Source organism: Rattus norvegicus, chromosome 17 (genome assembly GCF_036323735.1).
Source record: "Rattus norvegicus strain BN/NHsdMcwi chromosome 17, GRCr8, whole genome shotgun sequence".
NCBI classification, from domain to species: domain Eukaryota; kingdom Metazoa; phylum Chordata; class Mammalia; order Rodentia; family Muridae; genus Rattus; species Rattus norvegicus.
This window is the reverse complement of record NC_086035.1, coordinates 47,791,201-47,812,533: the sequence shown is the minus strand read 5'-3', so window position 1 is coordinate 47,812,533 and position 21,333 is coordinate 47,791,201. Positions and strand designations below refer to the sequence as shown.

The 21,333-nt window shown below is 43.2% G+C and overlaps 2 protein-coding genes and 1 long non-coding RNA gene across 3 annotated transcripts; 2 read left to right on the top strand and 1 right to left on the bottom strand.

Moving 5' to 3' along the window:
- Window positions 1-1,079: 1,079 nt before the first annotated feature.
- On the bottom strand, window positions 1,080-21,090 carry LOC120097740 (uncharacterized). Its single transcript, XR_005495412.2, has 3 exons — window positions 14,384-21,090; window positions 11,936-12,032; window positions 1,080-3,050 (listed from the first exon to the last, which is right to left on the bottom strand). It is a non-coding gene; the product is annotated as an uncharacterized LOC120097740 (long non-coding RNA).
- Window positions 3,701-11,948, top strand: Zkscan4 (zinc finger with KRAB and SCAN domains 4). The gene is given in 3 exon segments (NM_001427827.1): window positions 3,701-4,336; window positions 6,094-6,250; window positions 8,786-11,948. A coding segment is annotated over 1 exon segment (153 nt). The 5' UTR covers window positions 3,701-3,748; the 3' UTR covers window positions 3,902-4,336; window positions 6,094-6,250; window positions 8,786-11,948.
- On the top strand, window positions 3,920-13,878 carry LOC134478820 (zinc finger protein with KRAB and SCAN domains 4-like). Its single transcript, XM_063276949.1, has 3 exons — window positions 3,920-4,336; window positions 6,094-6,250; window positions 8,786-13,878. Exons 1-3 carry the CDS (start codon window positions 3,920-3,922, stop codon window positions 9,652-9,654), a joined length of 1,443 nt encoding a protein of 480 aa, XP_063133019.1. The 3' UTR covers window positions 9,655-13,878.
- Window positions 21,091-21,333: the final 243 nt, after the last annotated feature.

Sequence of the window (21,333 nt, the reverse complement as noted above, 5' to 3'; positions counted from 1 at the left end):
GACACAGCCAGAATACAGCAAATGCAGAGGCGAATGCCAGCAGCAAACCACTGAACTGAGAATAGGTCCCCCGTTGAAGGAATCATAGAAAGAACTGGAAGAGCTTGAAGGGGCTCGAGACCCCAAAAGTACAACAATGTCAAGGAAACAGAGCTTCCAGGGACTAAGCCACTACCTAAATACTATACATGGACTGACCCTGGACTCTGACCCCATAGGTAGCAATGAATATCCTAGTAAGAGCACCAGTGGAAGGGGAAGCCCTGGGTCCTGCTAAGACTGAACCCCCAGTGAACTAGACTATGGGGGGAGGGCGGCAATGGGGGGAGGGTTGGGAGGTGGATACCCATAAGGAAGGGGAGGGGGGAGGGGGATGTTTGCCCGGAAACCGGGAAAGGGAATAACACTTGAAATGTATATAAGAAATACTCAAGTTAATAAAAAAAATAATAAAAAACTAGAAAAGGGACCATAAAAGACAAAGTCTGGATGGTTTACATGACATTTACAGAGAAAGGGAACTACTTGAGGGCTGTTGGTTAGCAGGAGAGTGAAGAAGCCTGGGAGAGGTGAGTTGAAAAGGCTTATTAATAAATACCAAATATGTAAAAAAGTCACAACAGAACCATTTACTTTCTATGCTAATTAAAATATAACTTGGAAAAACTTCATAATAAAATAAAAAGAAACTGAAAAAAAAAAGACACAGAGAAAGTCATAGTCCCTAGGGGCAAAGCATCAAAGACCCACTTCCTCCAGTTAGCCCCTCTTCTTTACTCCCATCCCGGTTATATCATCCTATAACGAATTTACCAAGACAACATTCTGTTTGTGGGGTTATAGCCTTTGTGCCCACATTATAGAAGGTGCATGTTTTATTATTCTCATAGGTTTTCCTGAGTCCACTCAAATTGACAAGATTAATAAATATCACAACAGCTTAAACCAGAATGGGGCTGAGCTGCTGTCTCCTTTCCCATCTCCTTTTAGCCCTACTTAGTAGGGTTTGGACTGAATTACTCACTAATGAAGTAAGATAGGCTCTTGCTTAATTAAAAAAGAAAATTGTTATGGAAATATTTTTGTAGTTGTACAGAGAACATTACAGTGGATTCCATATACCTCTCACCCAGCTTGAACAATTGCCATGTTTATGTTATTGTATTTGTTTCCTTCTTTTTCCCCTTTAGCTTGCCTTAGCAAATCTGAGACATTGTATTGGTTTATCTGTAGCAGGAAAGGCAGGGCTATCTTTATGTAAACTCTGGGGGCACTGCAGCTGCCAAAGCATCTCCTCCTGTAAGAGGACCTAATTGAGAATTGCCTATGACACCAGCATTCCTGTGGAGGACCTAATTGAGAACTGCCTGAGAGAGCAAGGATTGCTGGTGCAAACAGTGCCAGCCAATCAGGAACTGCTGTTTAGAATAGCTACTTTCTTGGAACCAATGGGGGCATGAGTGGAGGGTATTAAAGGAACTTGCAGCAGTGCTCAGATGAGCTTGCTGCTGCTTTTCTCACCTGCTCCTTGAGTCTGTGTCATTGAATCTGTGTAAACTTGCCCCCAACCATCAAGGGCAGGTTGGGTTGGGCAGAGAGCTGCCAAGTGTACAGGCAACACTCATCCACCTGCACAAATATTTCAATATAAAGTTCTGATGAATAACTTCAAAAACTGACAGAGACAGGAGAGATATCTCAGTAGTTAAGAGTATTTGCCGTTCTTATGGAAGACTTTTTTCTCTTTCTTCCTTTCTTTCTTCCTTCCTTCCTTTCTTTCTTTTGTCCTTCCTTCCTTCCTTCCTTCCTTCCTTCCTTCCTTCCTTCCTTCCTTCCTTCCTTTCGACAACTCGACAAAACTAGAGTCATCTAAGAAGAGTGAAGCTCAGCTGAGAATATGCCTCCATCAGATGGGCCTGTAGACAAGTCTGTGTGGTATTTTCTTGACTGATGATTGATGTGGAAGAACCTCTACTGTGGATGGTGCCATCTCTGGACAGGGAGTCCTGAGATATATATGAAAGCAATGCAGAGAAACCAGGAGAGCGCCCAGTAAGCAACATTCCTCTAAGGATCTTGCTTTAGTTCCTGCCCTGACTTTATAATGGACTTTGATTGGAACTTCTAAGCCAAATAACCTCTTTCTTTCCCAAGTTGCTTTTAGTCACAGCAGTAGAAACCCTAACTATGACAGGACCTGAGTTCAGGTCACAACTGCTTGCATCTCTAGGTTCAGGGGACCTGACATCCTTGTTTGGTTTCTGCAAGCACTAGCACACATATGACATTCACACAAATCCATAAATAAAAATAAAGCTTATAAAAACAATAGTAACATTCTAACAGTTAAGTTCCCAATAATTGCTTAGTATTGCTGAGTTCTAGTTTTCCCCAGTGTCTCAGCTGTATTTTTTTTTACAGTGTTATGGGAAGCTTAACAGAGATGATCATTGAGACGCAGTGTATATACAATCAAAGTCTTTATCCCAACCAGCTGGGAGGGACCACACCAAAGTATTGAGGGTTCATCCAGGTGTGGTCCCCAGCGTCCAGAACATGGGGCTTCTGAGTGCGGAGACTTCATCAAAGCATCCATCTCCCTTGGTAGTTGTAGTGGGGACTTCACAGAGCAAGCAGTTCGAAGCAAGCGTCATGAAGAGAAGACAAGCAGTTAGTCAGCGGCAGAGAGATTCCACGCAAACAGGCAGCTACAATAAAGGCTTAGCTGGAGGCGTTTCCTGTACAAATAAGCAATTTCAACAAAGCTTAGGTAGCTTAGCAAGGACATCCTGATCTTCAGTTCCTAGAATAGCGTTGGGTAGTTTTCCATGGGATACTGCAAGATCTGATTCCAGTTAAGCCTGGAAACAGCCTCAGCAAGAATATAAGATGGAGGAAGCTTGCACCACCTCACCAGTCACAACAGTTGTTTGGTTCTAGTCATAATCAAAGTAAAGTTTGTCACGATACCTGGCAGATGTTCCTATTGGGTTTCTTTTAGTCGATGACAGTTCACCTTTCTCAGGTTTGGGAGTGTTAGTGTGTCAGGGCTGTAGAGAAACAGGAAGAAATGAGTTGGAATGGGATGTCCATGGGGCTGGGGACTAGAAAGTTTCTGGAAGTGCATAGAGGCAGCTTGGATGCTTGAAATGCATAAACATTTTTGCTGAAGAGCTGGGAATCTAGTTATTTGGGTAGGTTCCATAGTAGTGGCTATACTTGCTCTTTACTGCCTACAGTGTCTTAAGAAGTGTTGGGAAGTAGGGTCTAGAGTCCGAATTTGGGGTTTTTTTGTTTGTTTTTTTTTCTTCTCTCAAGTAGTTTGGCCTGGAGAGGGAAGAAAGGGAACAGCAGGAAGGGAGGCCCCTCCAGACAAGCTAGTTTCCTGCTTCTTTCATGTTTCTAAGACTTACCAAATTTCTTAACCTTTTCCCACCTGTATTTCCCATTCCGCAAAGTCTACTTGCCGGCCGAATTTTCATGTCAGCATTGTGACAACCACGAAGGCAAGCCTTATATCAGAAAGAACCAAAGACCCCGGGTAGCTTACTTCCTGTGCTTAAACATATACTCCCAGTGTGACCCTGGGTCTCTAATCCTTTCCTCAACAATAATGGGTTAATTTGGGAAGAACCACAGAGAAGAGCATCCTAGAGGGCGCAGGAAGTAGCTTGGGTTCCCACAGTGCTTCCCGTGCTCCACCAGCGTCTGAATGTAGTTTATTTGCCTTGGAACATCCCTTGAGAATATGTTTTGTGAGTTTAGGGTGGAGTGCAGAAGTATAGGTGACACCTCTGAAGCTTTGCTTTTGGGTGTCCCGGAGCACGAGGGGAGGGAGGAAGCAGATCTGAATTCCCATCTTGCGAGAATCTTCTGCAGATCCAGCTTGCAGCTAGCGTGAGCCTCCAGTTGGTAGAGAATGGCTAGAGAACCCGGAGCGTGCGCAGCCCTAAACGCTCCATCTGCAGAAGAGGGGACTGGGTTTCTAGTGGTGAAAGTGGAACCGGAAGAGGCCTCCCAGTTGGCAGAGGAGCCCAGTTGGCTGGGCAGTCCTGGGCCTGACCGCTCCCGCCAGCGCTTCCGTGCTTTCCGCTACCCAGACGCAGCAGGGCCCCGGCAGGCGCTGAGCCGGCTCCGCGAGCTATGCAGACAGTGGCTGCGGCCAGACATGCACAGCAAGGAGCAGATCCTGGAGCTGCTGGTGCTGGAGCAGTTCCTGACCATCCTGCCAGGGGAGCTGCAGGCCTGGGTGCGCGAGCAGCACCCCGACAGCGGAGAGGAGGTGGTGGCACTGCTGGAGTACTTGGACAGGCAGCTGGATGAGACCCCTCCACAGGTAGAAGGAACAGGTTCAGACCCATAATGCCCTGTGCCTTTCAGAAACCTCAAGCAAGATCCAAGGAAGGCATTGCTTAGAGCCCTCAAAGTCTCATCCTGTGCTGGGAACCTGAGGCAACCAGTGAACTGACCCAGGGTTGGGCCCTTCAGAATAGTTAATCGCACAAAGAAAAATAAAAGGACTGTGGAAGAACTCAGTCCTAGTGAGGCTGGGGTACAATGTGTCGAGCAGAGTGGAGGAAGGTTATATATGTATGTCTTACTCATGTGTTGAGTTCTTACTTACACAAGGACAGGTTTGAGCACTGTGGCAATAGAAAACTACTTTGTAAGTGACACACACAGACACACACACACAACACACAGACACACACACCACACACAGACACACACACACAGACACACACACACAGACACACACACACACACACACACACACACACATACACACACCCTTGTTGTCCTCCCATTGGTAGTGGAGGAGAATTCTACAGCTTTCTTAGAGCTTAGAATCTATGAGCTTTTTCCTATCCAAATTCTTGTATACCATGTTTGAGAATTTGGTAGAAAACAGGGTGGACCTAAAACAAAACCCTTTTTGAAATTTTATACACACCAACAATGTGTCTCCATCATATTCACCAACAATTTCCCCCAGCCACCACATGTCCCCTCCCCCCCCCCCCCCCGTAACCTACCAAGTTCCATGAGTGCCACTCGCTGAACCATTGACTGATCGTGCTGTCTTGATCTGTGCAGTAACCATAGTGGCAGTGAGTTCATGAGTTAACAGCCATGTCTTTCCCAGAAGGTAGCTGTTTGCTTTACAGGTCTCCATTCCCTGGTTCTTATATGTTTCTGCCCTGTCTTCTGTGAGGCTCACTGAGCCCCAGGAATCAGGGGTTGATGTCCTATTCGAGGATGAGCACTCCATAGTCATGTATTCTCAGCCCTTTGACCAGTTATGAATCTCTGAATTAACTGCTTCTTACTGCATAGAAAAGTATCTCTGGTTATCATCGAGGACCACAGGAACTGACATGTATAAATACACTTTGGCCAGTTTTAGGGGATTTCTTTTCTGCAGCCCCCAGTGTCCTTATATCCTTGTCCATGGTTAGAGCCTTCTAGCTAGTGACCAGGAGACTTGGAGCCAAGGTTCCAGATGTGGAGTTGTTGTCCTGAGCTCTGTAACAGTGGGAAGCCAATTCAAGTCTTAGAACTTTATTCTCTGAAAGATATGTAGGACACTCTGAGCATCAAAAATCCATCAATGTCTGCAAGGAAACTAGACTTTAAGGAGGATGCACCGTCTACCATGTTCTCTGGTACATGGGTTCACATACTGCAGTTGAATTTGTAAGCTTTTAAAAAAACCCTGTTGGGTAGAAACTATGCTTATTTTTTAGAGAAATGTTGACATTTTCATAAGATTTTTTCCCATCCGCTTCGTAATGATAGAGGGACAAGGAAGCAAAGTCCTGGTTAATCATAGGTTCCCCAGCTGATCTGCCCAAGCTCCCATTGCAGCATTGCTCCTAATGTACTGTGTGACAAGGACAAGCTGCTTAAACTGGGCCTTAATTTCCAGTTACAAAATTCAAACGATTCTAAAGTTCATAGGGCTCTGTGTATTTCCATGAATTAATATTTTTATGAAGCTGTTAGAATCAGTGCCTGATAATATAGAGTCCTCAGACAAAGTGTGATGGGAAAGTTTGCTTGAATAAATAAAAGTAAATGAATGGCTTTTAGGTCCCAACTGGGGAATGGAGTCGAGAACTTCTCTGCTGCAAGGTGGCATTGGTGACATCATCCCAGGATTCACAAAGTAGTCACTCCCAGGCAATGAAGTCTCTCTTCAAGCATGAATCTCAGGAATCTTTGGAGTGTTCACCCTTACAAGCCAGAGGTGAGCATGTTTCTGAGAATGTTTCTATGTGTGTGTGTGTGTGTGTGTGTGTGTGTGTGTGGTGGGGGGGGGAGGCAAGGGAGAGATGGATAGAGGGAAAGAGGGGGGAATAGAGGAAAACACGCACACACATACACACATTACACACACACACAGAGAGAGAGAGAGAGAGAGAGAGAGAGAGAGAGAGAGAGAGAGAGAGAGAGAAATATTGAGAGATTGATCGATCTCCAATTCAGGTCCTTGCACATGCTGAGAACACTACAACAGCAATAAAATGGTGACTATGACAGTGTTTCCTTTACAGTTCTGCACCGTCATTATAATTTTACACCAGTCTCAGAGTTCCTCATCACTTCCTAGCCACAGCAGTCTTTGTTTGTGGTTCACTTAAGAGGCCTGGAGGATTCTGTGTTCTCAGACCCCTTCTAACCCATTGCTTTGCTCAGGCCCTTTATTGGTGGTTTTGTTTGTTTTGGTTTTTTGAAGTACAATTCAGGAAATGCAAATTAAAGTTGTTTTTTTTTTTTTTTGGTAATAATATTAGTTTGGGTGTTTTGGGCAATGTTAGGGTTCCCGCAGAGGGCTTCGTCCATACTAGGCAAGTACTCTGCCACCATGCTACCACTAAACCCTTATTTTGTCATCTTAAATTATAATAAAGTACACTCTCAGTGATGGACATAAACACCAGGCTTCTGCCCTCAAAGACTTATAGTTGAAGGGGACAGATACAGCCTGTCATTAATGTGATGATGATATATCCTGGATTTTCATATTCATTCAGTTTTTCATTTCATGCTTGAAGTCATCAGTGTTTGGTGTGCTAATAATATTCTTTACTTTTCTCCTGATTTTTTTCTGACCCAAGACCCAGGTTTTATTTTATTTAAAAAAAGTCTAATTCAATGAGCCCTCATATTGAGTTTGACAATGCAAATCTTTGGAAGTTTGGAAACTTGTTTTCTAAGCCTTTTCACGTCCTAGACCATTATATATCATGGGAAGGGACTTACTCTCATATGTGTAGTTGTTTTGACTATTCATATATTCATACAAATGCCTTAATGTGTGCCATATTTCTTACCTTTGAGAGTTTGTTTTTGAGACAAGGTCTCTCAGTATAGCCCAGGCTTGACATGAACTGAGATCTTCATTGTTTAAACTCTCAGGTGCTTGGATTATGAGCATGTACCACAGTGCCTGGTTAGAGCTTTGTCTAAGTGGAGGTATGCCTTAAGACTCTTTAAACTGTTCACACGTACCTCAGTTTGAGAGTAGGAGACGGAGGTCCTAGTGGGATTAGCTGTTTTAGGAGTTCCTGACCCTGTCACCTGGGTTGGAAGAGCAGATTCATCTCAGAGGAACCTCTGTAGAGATGAAAGTTTTCCTATTTTAGCTCTGCTGTCCTAGTTTCCTTAGAAAAACCTGGCAGGTACTATCTGCTCTCAACATCTTTTCCTTTGTGTATTAGAAGAGTTTGCTGTGTGTCTGGTTTCAGAGTTACCATGTTGGAGTCCTGTTAGTGACCAGTCGTTTAAATAACTCTTAAAACCCCTTGACCATTGCTTTGTTTTCTACCCTGCCAGTGTTCTGGTAAGTTTAAGTGAGATGAAGCAGATTCAGTCCTTTCAGGAAGAGTCCTATTCACCTAAATTTTCAGTAAATGTTGTTTCCTTTTCATTCTGTTACCCTGTCATGGAAGGGAGGCTGGGAACACTTCAGGAAGTGGGCCACAAAGGAGACTCTGGGAATCCAGAAGTGCGCTTAGATGCACTATAATCCCTAACCTTAAGGGCAAGTGACAAGTCACAGAGGGTAATGTGGCTTATCAGAAGTATAGACTTCTTTGACAGCACCTCCAACATAGCGGCCCTTGTCAGTGATTGCAGGGAACACCATCTCTGACTGGAATAAGAAGAGCAGGGGCCAGGGCATAACACTGACTGGCCATGAATTCCTGTGAGTTACTTACTGCCTTAGTTTCTTATGACATGTTCCAGAAATACTTTTACTTGTGGTTCGTGTTGCTTTTGTCCAACCTTTCTTATCTAATCTTAGGCTTACATCTCAGCCTTCCTATTCTTAGGGACCATCCACCCATCACAGCACCTGCTTTCCTTTAGGCTTCTGCCTAAAGCCGCTCTAGAGAAGAGAGACATACAGAAATATTTTTAAGAGTCTACTGTTTCTAGACAGTTAACAGGACTTGTAAAGTACAAAAATTTATACTTTTCATGTTTTATTAAATGGTTTTTAGGAACTTTTATGTTGATCGGTTGGCCATTATGGATCATGGTCTTGGTCCTCACCTTTCCCCCACTTCCTTGTTTTCCATTTAATCCGGATTCCCATCAGGTTTCTTTCCTCACCAGCGTCCCTGTTGTTCCATTTATTTCCACACTTATTCCTGCATTTAAATATTTGTCCTTGGGATGCAGAGAGCTCTGTAAATAACATTTGCCTTCTTGCCGTGTTCCTCAGAGCTTTCTCCTTGCAAAGCAATAGTAACACTTGCTGACAATTGTGTTTTAGGTCTGGAAATGAAGCCTGAGACCAGGGGCTTGCCTCTAGCTGAGGAATACAAGGAACAAAAGCCTGAGCAGACAGTGTGGTTCCTGGGTGAAGACACTGTCCAGATTTCTACAAGTACAGAAGCCAGTGAGCAGGAAGGCAAGTTACAGACAACACAGAAGAATGCCACGGGAAACAGGCGGTTCTACTGCCATGAATGTGGGAAGAGCTTTGCTCAGAGTTCAGGCCTGACCAAACACAAGAGAATCCACACTGGAGAGAAACCCTATGAATGTGAAGACTGTGGGAAGACCTTTATTGGGAGCTCTGCTCTTGTCATTCATCAGAGAGTTCACACTGGTGAGAAGCCATATGAGTGTGAAGAATGTGGCAAAGTCTTCAGTCACAGCTCAAACCTCATCAAGCACCAGAGAACCCACACTGGAGAAAAGCCTTATGAGTGTGATGACTGTGGGAAAACCTTCACTCAGAGCTGTAGCCTCCTGGAACACCATAAAATTCACACTGGTGAGAAGCCATTCCAATGCAACTTGTGTGGCAAAGCCTTTAGGCGTAGCTCCCATCTCCTGAGACATCAACGGATCCATGGTGATAAAGCTGCTCCGAAGCTTCTTCATGGAGAGACCTGGGAAGGTCAGAGTAGGGTGGCAAGCCTGGGGGATATTGTTGAAGCTCCTGAGACTTATCAGTGCAATGAGTGTGAGAGAAGTTTCACTCGGAGTAGAAGTCTTATTGAACATAAAAAAATTCACACTGGTGAGAAACCCTACCAGTGTGATGCATGTGGGAAAGGCTTTACCCGAACTTCATACCTTGTTCAACATCGAAGAAGCCATGTGGGAAAAAAGTTGTCTCACAGTGACCTGTAGCACACCTGCCAGACTTGGTGAGCACTTGCCAGTGAGATGAAGACACCTGGAACCCTTACTAACTGCAGAAGAGAGGGTGTTGCCAATACACACTGTCCTGTGTTAGACATTATGGTCTGGCTGAGGTAGATTATTTCTTCTGTTTAAAAAGTAACTGGAATAAGACTTACTAATAGGAGGATGTGGCGGTGTTCTCTGGATGAGATAATGCTGAAGTGTTCCCACTCTTTGGATTTACAAGGACTTCCAGAACAACTGTCGCCCTTGGCCGGCGTATTTTTCTCCTGAGTGGATGGTTCCAGATTTTGGAGTGTACCTTCTTTACTATTTGGTTGTCAGCTTGAATTTTTCATGTTTAATCAGATTCTTGAGGCCTTGGCTCCTCTATTGTGCCTTGTGTAGAGGTGCTAGTAAACATTTACTACAAGAACTGATGAATGTCCATCAAAACTGGAAATCAGGGTCTAGATTTCTGAAGAAGTTCTGACTTGTAGTGTTTGTGTTTGCATCTAACTGGCAAAGATACTAGAGTCTGAGTCAGCCCTACAGTTTTCATACTAAGTACAGAATGTTACAGAGTTTGAGTAGGAGATTCTGTATATCTTTATGAGGATAGAGAGTGTAGTAAGAATGCCTCAGGCAACTTCTGAAGATGTAGGGAAACATCCACACCCAGAAAAGCTCCATTACAGCATACTTAGTTTTTTTTTTTTTTTTTTTTTTACTTTTTACTGTGAACGTTTTCAGTTAGGTAAATAAAAAGCAACCTTATTTTCATGGGACAAAATCTTATAGTTAGGATTTTTATTGCTTTGAAAAACACTATGGCAAAAAGCAACCTGGGGTGGGTGGGTGTTTATTTAAACTTACAACTTATTTATTACACGCATCACTGAGGGAAGCCTGGGCAGGAGCACAACCTACGGAGAGCAGGAACCTGGAGGCAAAACTGAAGCAGAGGTTATGGAGGAGTGCTGCTTATGGGCTTGCTCCCTAAGGGCTGGCTCCTGATGTCTGAATCAACCTGCTTTATTATAGATCTCAGGACCTCTAGCCTTGGGGGTGATACCACCCACAGTGATTTGGGTCTTCCCACATCAGTCATCAATCAAAAAAAAAAAATGGCCCATAGGCTTCCCTGCAGGCCAGTCTGGTGGTGGCATTTTATAAGTTGAGGTTCCCTCTTCCCAAATGACTCTGTTTTGTGTTGAGTTGACAGAAAACTAGCCAGTACAACAAATGATACAGATTATGTCAATTCTATAATGCTCAAAGTACTGTTAGTTACTTTTCTAAGGGCTGTGACTACAAACGCAAGAAAAAGCAACTTAAGGAGGGAATCGGTTATCTGGGTTCATGATTTGAGATGATACATTATGGTGGTCTTGAGGAAGGAGTGTTTGGGAGAGGTGAAAGAAACTACTCATAGTCAATTGGGGAGGGGGTATAAGCTGACAGCTTTGTGTTCTGCTAGAGATGGCTCTCCAGACAGCTCTGTAGTTAGCTCTTGGCTCTGTAGTCTGATCAAGACGTCTTCCTGTTAGAGACAGCTCTCTCGTGCTAGAAAAAAATATTCTTGGATTTTTCCAACCAAAATCAGAAAAGCTACTAGAAAAAAAATTTGGGGGGTTTTCTGACCAAAATCAGAAATCCTGTTAAAATAATTCTTAAAGAGCTGAGTTCTCTTTCTAAGCAGTTTTCTCTGGTAGCTCTCTCTTGCAGACCAAAGCCCAATCTTATTTACATATCAATTCAGTCATTTACTCCAAGATCCCTTTTGTTTATCCCCATGAATAAGCATTTTATACCTTAGCTACTTGATTCTTAAAAAAGGACAGCAAGTAAATTTTGTTTTTTAAAACACAGCAAATGAATTCAAAGATCTGTCTACTTTTGTAAGCACAGACGATAAGGATCCAGCTCTGAGATCACCATTTTCACCTCTCCTGGACCTGAATTCTCTGTCCCAGGATAACCTTGAACTTGGGAATCTGCCTGCCTTTATAAGCACAAACAATAAACTTAGCTAGGTAGGATCTTGCTCTGCCATCACCACTCTCCAAATCTCTTTATCTCCTTCCTTAATATCTTTCTAACAAGCTGGTTTACAGTGAAGCTGGTATGTGAAGCCCCTCATATAATTTATATTGCATCCGTATATTTTGCATAGTTGAGAAATTATTTATTTTTGAACTCTTGTTTTCAGAGTTCTTTTTCACAACCTTAACAACTATCCTGAAGGTTATAGTGTTTACCATTTTTGCCAAGGACCCAGACATACCTTTGCCTCCTGGAGTCATGCTGTCTCTGGTTACCAAGTAGTCATTAACCTTGGCAGAGATGACATTCCCCAATAACCTTGGCAGGAAGAATATTTCCTGAAGGAGGAACATAAAGTTAATGTATATATTATACAAACAATCCTCATGCCCAGTGAGAGACTAGATATTTTGGGTTAAGACTCCATCTTAGAGAACATGACCTAAGGTTGAACTCAAGTTAACTAACAGGCAGATACCTAGTACCAGTTTCCAGGTTATTCCCCCAACAAATCTGCACCTCGGTTACAAACCTGCCCCTGAAGCTTCATTTCCTAACAACCAGCAATCAGGAGGAAAGCAGAAGTTAGATTAATGATTTGGCTCCAAGTTCCAGCCAATTATGTTAAAGGCCATAAATGACCCCCACCCCCGAAATCTGATGTGTACCAGTCTAGAAACCCCCTTGTTTCTATAAATGCTTGCCTGAAATTAAGCTTAGGTCTGCCTCTCCCATTCTCCTGCATCAGAGATGACAGTGTAGTCCAAACTCAAGCTTGTAATAAAGAGACCTGAATGCAATTGCATTGGAACTGACTCCTTAGGGGTCTTTTGGGGTTCATGAATGCTTTCTGGCACAACACCAGCAACTGTCAACACTTGTGGAGGTCCATGCCCTGCTGGCTCTGCTCCAGGGGAGGGAAACTGTGTCAGGATGTCTCTTGCACATGGCTATGCAGGATTTGGTAGTGGAGAAGGCATGAGACGTAAATGTGAGACAGCTGGTTGCACTGTATCTGTGGTCTAGAAGCAAAGATCAATGCTGTGTTCTAGCTGGCTTCCACGTTTTCCCCTTTTAATTCATTCCTGGACCTCTGACTGTCAGATGCTGCCACTCATGTTCAAGGTGAGTCTTCTCTCCTGGATTAAAACAGTCTAGATTCATCCTCACAGATATGCCAAAAACTGTGTCTTCTAGGTAAGTTAAAATCAAGTGAAGATGGAAGATTCACACCAAATATTTACATTCTTATTTATTCTTCAATACACTGCCTTGCAGGTTGAAAATGGAAGAACAGTAAGTGATGGGTAAGGATATACTAAAACTCCAGTGGAGACTGTCGGAGGAAACATGTCTTCTAGGAAGCAGGTTGAGAATCTTGGACAGTGCCCTATAGTATGAACCTAGGAAGTGAAGTGCTGTGAGTTAATCATGAAAAGTAAGGTTTTTATGATAGCCCACATAGTTCATCCAGCTCATCTCTGTTTTCTGAAGACTGATACCTTCTCCTCCAGTTCTTTTTGTGAAATGATTCCATGCTTCAGCAAATCATCAGCATGGTGTTCTGTCTGTCCACAGCACTTTTTAAATTCTTGCTTGGAAGTCTCACAGGCTGACTTCTGGCTTCCAAAACTTAAGGGCTCTCCTTTCAGTGATGTTCTATAATCTCTCTTTGCCTTCACTGTCCCCTCATTTCTGCCTAATTAAAACTAGTATAGCCTTCCAAAATTCTCTAGACTTATTCATGGAATTTTCTAGTATTTAATACCTTTTTCTTACTTGTGCTGTCATCATGAAGCAACTAGCCAGGCCCTTTCTTCCACTGATATTTTTCAAGGTTCAAAGACAAGTTGAGACATGGTATAAAAGTTAAGCAGATTTAAAATAAATTATGTGCCAAAATAATTTTAAAATATTTGTTTATTATAGTCCTAAAACTTCAACATTCAATTTCTTATGGACTAATCAGCATAAATGAGTGTTTATGAAGGCCTTTTATAAATCAGAAAACATGGTGCAAGTGTAACTTACATTAATAAAGAAGCCTGTGCTTCTTTTAGGCTTTTGAGCTTACATCTTCTCTGTAGAGGAGGGAAATACAGAAAAGTATCTTTAGAGCCTACCATTCTAGACACTGAAATGTAAAAAGCCATTTTTCATGTTTTACTAAATACTTTTTACTAATTTTGTGTTGAGTGGTTAAACATTCCTTTTATTTTCTGAAACTAAAAGGTGACATAGCCTATCCACTTTCTTTTCTTTTATTCCTTGTTTGTTTGATTATTTGAGTCAGGCCCTTTCTATGTGACCCTGGCTAGCTTGGAACTCACTATGAAGATCAGACTGAACTCACATAGATCTGAGTACTTGGATCAAAGGCATGTGCCCCAATGCCTGAATTAACATATCCATTTTCTGTCTCCTATTTGAGTTATAAATTGGTATGGTACCACATCTTTACTTGGGAAGAATAGTAAGACATTTCAGTAACCCATCTAAATTTCTTTATTTTCTCATTTTTAATTTTTTTCTGGTACTGGACATTTAACCCAGGACCTTGAAGTGCTCTACCACTGAGCTATACTCTCCCACCTCTTTTTTTTTGCTTTCTATTTTGAGAAAGGGTTTCACGAAGTTGCCTATCCAGGCCTTGAACTCACTCTATGGCCTAGGCTGGCTTTGAACTCACTTTATAGCCCAGACCGGCCTTGAACTATTGATCCTCCTTTCTCAACCTCCTACATAGCTGGAATTGTAGATTGATTCCACTGGACCCAGCTAGATTTCTTCTTTTTATGGCAAGGAATTTTTCTCTGTCTCTTCCTTCACTAGAAAAAAGAAATAGGAGTCATAATTTATCTCATAAGGTCATGAGCATGCAGTTATACAAACATGAAGTAATGTGTGAATACTCTGAAAATGCACATTGGTAAAGAAATGGAGATGAATGAACCTCTCAAACCTCTATTAGACGTGCTTTTGCTAATGGTAAAGATTGTGTTAATAGGTTTCTTATAGCTTTGTGATGGTGTCGCAACACCAATCAATCTAAGATACTTGAGATTGAATTCAGAAATTTCTGTCTTCTTTCTCGATTAAGAATTGAACACCAGGGGAGAGAGACCTCACTGCCTGGTCAGGTGGGCACTCCTGAGGCTGCAGAGCGGAGGAGAGCTTTCCCTCCCAGCAGGTGTGATCATTTCTCCAAGAACTTGCCCACCAAAGCTTTTGAAGTTCTCTTACTAAGTCTCCTTTTCTGTCTTTGGTGACTTCATTCACAGCAGGATCATCACTAACCTGCTACTGCTGTCCCCAGCATGGTGATTAAAACAGTGAAAAAGCATTTATGTACTGGTGGAGGTTCCATGATTATATTTTAACTGTAGTTAAAAATCTGTAGTTCTATTCATTTCTTTAGCTATTCTCTCCAACCTATTCTTGTAAGGGCATTAAATAAACCCACGCTTCACTTCCTTTTCTTCCACATATGTAGCTAGTCATTAAGAGCACCAGCATGAAGAGATTGCAATATCCTCACTTCTTTCTACCACATGCCATGTTCACTTGTAAAGCCCTCTTACAATCTTTTTGACAGCCATATAACAGGAGTAGATGCTCAATCACTGTTAACCTGAAAATGGTGTGCAGAATATATTATCCTCTTCCATTCTCAACATCTATTTGCAACAAGCAAGCATGATTTTCCTATTTGTGGGTACTTCTCCAAGGCAGTTGGTTAGGCTATGTAACTGGCACATGTGTGTTCATCAAGAAGGATAACTGTAGTGCCATCCAGGAGTTAAGTTGGCAGCACACTGGCCTTGAGGTAAAGACATGCACACAGTGCCTCCAATTTCCTTTTCATAGATGTGCAGGATTTATTGTACAGATATACTTAGGGTATGTCTACATATGGGAGCCCAATGGTTTTAGTCCTTTCTGTTTATAACCAATGCTGAAACTAAGTTTCAAGCACACCTCATCTTACTCGTGTATGAATTCATCACTAGGACACAGTTCAAGAGATAAAGATTATTTGTATTTATTAAAGTTCTATGTACTGTTAACTTGATTTTCAATGAGGTGGTATAAGTGTGCTCCATAGTAACATAGATACATACTCCAAGTATTTTTTTCAATTAGGAGTCTTCTTTCCCAATTAACTGTAGCTTGTGTCAGGTTGACATAAGACTAAAATCAGGATGCCTGAAGTACAGGAGAAGGGAAAACTGAGGAATTGCATCTGGAACACATAGGTTAGTGGGAGTCCAAAGTGGCAGGATTGTACCAGCCTGATTGCCCAGTTCCACTGGGGAAAAAGACAGCAACCTTTACAGTTAGGGTTTCTTTCTTGTAGTTATTCTGTAGTGTGTGTGTGTGTGCACATGTGTGTACATGAGAGAGGGAGGGGGTTACATCAGGTGTATTCCTCAGTTACTCTTCACCTTGTTTTTTGAGACAAGATATCTTACTGAGCCATGATTGGCTGTCCAGCAAGCTTCAGGGGCCTGTTTAAAAAGCACTGGGATTCAAAAGGTTCTGAGGATTCAACACAGGATCTACAAGTAGACCATGGACCCACTTCCCAGCTTTTTGTTTTGTTTTGTTTCATCCTGAGTCTGCGCCTTTGTGCTGGCCAGGCGGGTGTCAGTTTCCTTAGTGCTCTTAATGCTCACTCTGGTTCCTGCTAGCCATGCCCCGGGGATTTATGTTTTTATTCATTTATTTTTACTTTATTGATGTGCCAAATTTCCCCCACAAAAGATCGAGAGAGAAAAATAATGTCTTCCACCTCAGCCATCTTCAAAGGAATCTCTTTCACCCCTATCATCTGGATTGATATCATCTGGGGCAAGTCTGTCAAAGATTCTCAAGCACTGTGGTCAGAGGCTTGTACAAATGATTCCTGAAGATGCTCAGTGGCAGAAAATGTGAAAATCCATCTATACTTTCCTACAAGAAATTAAATTTGCCCCTCTGACAAAAATAAAACCTCAGAATCACAGAACCAAGGTGGCTGTGTCCAGCCTGTGGAAACCTGCTGGTGTGCCAGCTGCAAGGTCAACAGGAAGCAGCATCTCTTGTCATACTGCAGATGTAAATCCACATGGACCTCTTCTGCTGGTGACTGTGGCATCCTGAACTCATTTAGCCATAGCATAGCTGCCTGGCGTCCCCACAGCCCAATGCTAGGAAAAGACTGTTGAAGCCAGTCCCTGCTTTAGGCTCGCTCTATTGTAGCAGACAAGAGATTGCTCAGAAACCCTCAGAATGAACCCAACAATTACAAAAGGCTCCACTCCTCTCCTCTCCTCTTTTCTCCCCTCCTTCTTTCTTCACAATCATTGTGACTTACCTACCACCTGAATGACCCAGTAACTCAAATATTGTCAGGTTATTATTCTTTTCTAGTGTCTATCTTGTTCTCTGCTGTTGCCTGGGAGAAAAGCTTAGAGTGATTCCTTTCTGCAGAGTTAGATGTTGAAAGGTGGAAAAAACAGTTCTGAGGAAGACTTGAGCACAGTGGGTCTCAACCTGTGGGTCACAACCGCTTTACAGTGGTTACATATCATATATTTACATTATGGTTCATATAAGTAACACTTACAGTTATGAAGTAGCAAGGGAAATAATTTTATGTTTGGGGGTCACCACAATAGGAGGAACTGTTTTATTAAAGGGTCACAGCATTAGGAAGGGTGAGAACCTCTGATCTAGCAGCTGGATAGAGGCCATGAATCAGGTTTTCAGAAGTAAGGAAAAGACAACAAAACTTTAGCAATACACCTGAGCAAAGTCAGTTGAAGCTAAAAGCCATCCTAGAATCCCTATTGCTGACCTTTCCAGGAGAGGACAAGGCTCTGATAACCTTCAAACAGAGTGAAGGCTTTGAATCTTCCATCTTTGCCAGCATGTGCATTTGCTTGACTCTGAGTTTGTTTGATTGTCATTACACAGTTCACAATGTGTATAGCCTGCTATACACATGAACAGTAAAGTCCAGGCTGGCACAAATTCAAGCAAAATCTCTTGCCTTAGTATGTGGTTAACAAAACAAACGTCAGACTGGCTCTGATTTGGACATTTATTTTTCCTCACATAAGACAACAACAAGTGTTCCCTCCACCCACAGAAGAGTCAACCTCACTATGCTGCTTAGTTTTTGTCCATTTTTTAGTAACCTAGAGTCATTTAGGAAGAGGTAATCTCAATTGAGAAAATGCCTCCACCGGATTGCTCTAGGCAACTCTGGAGGGCATTTTCTTGATTAATGACTGATGGACCCAGCTCACTGTGGGTATCACCCTGGGAAGGTTGGCCTGTGCTGTATGAGAAAGCAAGCTTAGCAAGCCATGGGGAGTAAGCAAGAAGGAAGCACTCCTCTATGGCTTCCACATCAGCTCCTGCCTTCAGGTTCCTGCCTTGACTTCCTGCCCTGACTTTCCTAGGTGATGGACTACAGCTGTAAGATTAAATAAATCCTCCCTCCACCCCCAGCAAGTTACATTTGGTCTTGATGTTTCATCACAGCAATCAGGTCAAACTAGAACACTTACCATTAAATCTTGATGATTTAACCAGCCTGGTTTATATAGGGATTATCAAGTATGTCTAGATATAAGTTGGACTACCACTTTAATAAGAACTCAGAATTCCTCATCACTTCTGTTATGGTGGTTGTTTTGTTTTGTTTTTGTTTTGTAATTTGTAGCAATGTTAGATATAGATCCCCCTATAAAGGCTGCATAACCAAGTATACTCTGCTCTCTGTTCGGCTTTGTTCACTGAGCGTATACATGTACAAGACTCCTAAGGAGATAATGTAACAATACTGAATAAAGAAACAGACCAAAGGTGCAGTACATACCCTTGTAGATACTATATATATACACAATATGGTATATCCAAAATTATAGGTAGAAATAAAAATGTGAGGAAACATATTATTTATTTTTCCCTTTTGAAGATCAGCCAAGAAGAAACTGTGCAATGCTGATTTTCTTTGATTTTTTTCAGGAAGAAATCTTCAGTATCAACAAGGACTATTATATGGAATTAGCTTTTCTGTTTTCAATATTTCTAAGAGAAGCACACCTGTTCTTGTTAAGGCAAGGTCTGTGTACAATGATAGCTTAAAAGTTAGCAAAGATCCAGGTAAGATGACTTGTATCTCTTCCTAGATATCCAGGGCTAAGGAAGATCCTGTAAGCCAGGAGTTCAAAGCTAGCCTGTACAAAATTGTGAGACCCTATGCAAAATATAACTGAGCATAAAATTATTGTAAAACGTAACTATCAGAAACTGTAGCAAGAACAAGATTAGTCTGATTTTTGTATAGACACACACAGAGTTTCTGTTCTTGGTGGGTTTAAAACTGAGACTCCTTATGTTTCATGGGCTGATCTGGAAGTCACTATGTAGTCTCAGACTAGCCTTGAACTTGTGCAATCTTCCTGGTCCTGGCTCCTTTGCATTAAAGTTTTTTTTTTTTTTTTGGTATTACACACATCTGTATAACTCCTTACATAATTTTCCCAGTTCCCTTGAGTGTTTATGCAAAGCTTTTCTGTGATCTTCAATTCATTTGAGTCTTTTTTTTAAATACTGGAAGTCAAGTCTTCGCAAAGTGTCAAAAGAACAAAACAAACAAACACCACCAGACAAAGCTCAGGGGAAATGGCAGTACATCTGACACCCAAGCTCCAGCCCCAGTCTCATGACCTTCTTACGCTCTGATCTTAAATAATTAGTAAGCCTCACTGGTCTCCACCTGTGGTTAGCAGGACCTCTGCTCCTTTGCAGAGTTTCTTTCTGGGGCTGAACCTTCTGTGGCCAGAGAAGGCTGATATCCCTAGTGAATTCTCTGAATCATACAGATACACACCTTCCTACTTTGAGCTATCCTTTGATTGTCTCGCTGTCTCCCTAATCCTCCACACTGGCCACTTCTAGAGGGCGTGCCATGGATGAATTGACATAAAAGGTTAAGAGTAAGGAAGACAGATGGGGTTCACTTTGAACTTTGGCTCCTACTATTTCGGTGATGTTGGATAAGCCTCTTCAAGCCAACAAGTCTCTATTGCTTTGTCTAAAAAGAGACAGCAATATGTGAACACGGGCATCCGAGGATGAACATTAATCCAATTGCTAGAACAGTCACAGGAAAGGACTGGAAGTTGCCTGTCTTTCTGGAAACTTGAGGTGTAGGATGCCTTTCTTTTCCCAGTGACTTCGAAGCTCTCAATTCCTGTGTTTTGGATAACTATGCCAATAATCTTCATCCACATATGCAGGGTCAGCCCATGTATAGTCTTTGGGTAGTGGCTTACTCCCTGGAAGCTCTGGTTGGTTGGCATTGTTGTTCATATGGGGTCTCAAGCCCCTCAACTCTTTCAGTCCTTTCTCTGAATCCTTCAACAAGGGTCCCATTCTCAGTTCAGTGGTTGGCTGCTGGCATTCGCCTATGTATTTGCCATTTTCTGGGTGTGTCTATCAGGAAAGATCTACATCCGGTTCCTGTCAGTCTTCACTTCTTTGCTTCATCCATCTATCTAGTTTGGTGGCTGTATATGTAGGGGTCACATGTGGGGCAGGCTCTGAATGGGCGTTCCTTCACCCTCTGTTCTAAACTTTGCTTACCTATTCCCACCCAAGAGTATTCTTGTTCCACTTTTAAAGAAGGAATGGGGCAGCAGCTCTCTGCTCCCAGACCCGGTGAGAGAGAGACCCAACCGCCTGGTCAGGTGGGCACTCCTGAGGCTGCAGAGCGGAAGAGACCACCAACACTGCTCACCCCTGCCCACATCCCTGGCCCAAGAGGAAACTGTATAAGGCCTCTGGGCTCCCGTGGGGGGGGGGGCCCAGGAGCGGCAGGACCCCTGCCACAGACACCGCCGGACCCTGAAGGAAACAGACCGGATAAACAATTCTCTGCACCCAAATCCCGTGGGAGGGAGAGCTAAACCTTCAGAGAGGCAGACAGGCCTGGGAAACCAGAAGAGACTGCTCCCTGCACACACATCTCGGACGCCAGAGGAAAAAGCCAAAGACCATCTGGAACCCTGGTGCACTGAAGCTCCCGGAAGGGGCGGCACAGGTCTTCCTGGTTGCTGCCGCTGCAGAGAGCCCCTGGGCAGCACCCCACGAGCGAACTTGAGCCTCGAGACCACAGGTAAGACCAAATTTTCTGCTGCAAGAAAGCTGCCTGGTGAGCTTGGGACACACGGAAGCAGAATTTCTCTAGAACCGGGCACATTCTGTGTTTACCGGAAGTCCCACACCCGCGGATCCCGGCCCGCAGCAGCTCTCTGCTCCCAGACCCGGTGAGAGAGAGACCCAACCGCCTGGTCAGGTGGGCACTCCTGAGGCTGCAGAGCGGAAGAGACCACCAACACTGCTCACCCCTGCCCACATCCCTGGCCCAAGAGGAAACTGTATAAGGCCTCTGGGCTCCCGTGGGGGGGGGGGCCCAGGAGCGGCAGGACCCCTGCCACAGACACCGCCGGACCCTGAAGGAAACAGACCGGATAAACAGTTCTCTGCACCCAAATCCCGTGGGAGGGAGAGCTAAACCTTCAGAGAGGCAGACAGGCCTGGGAAACCAGAAGAGACTGCTCCCTGCACACACATCTCGGACGC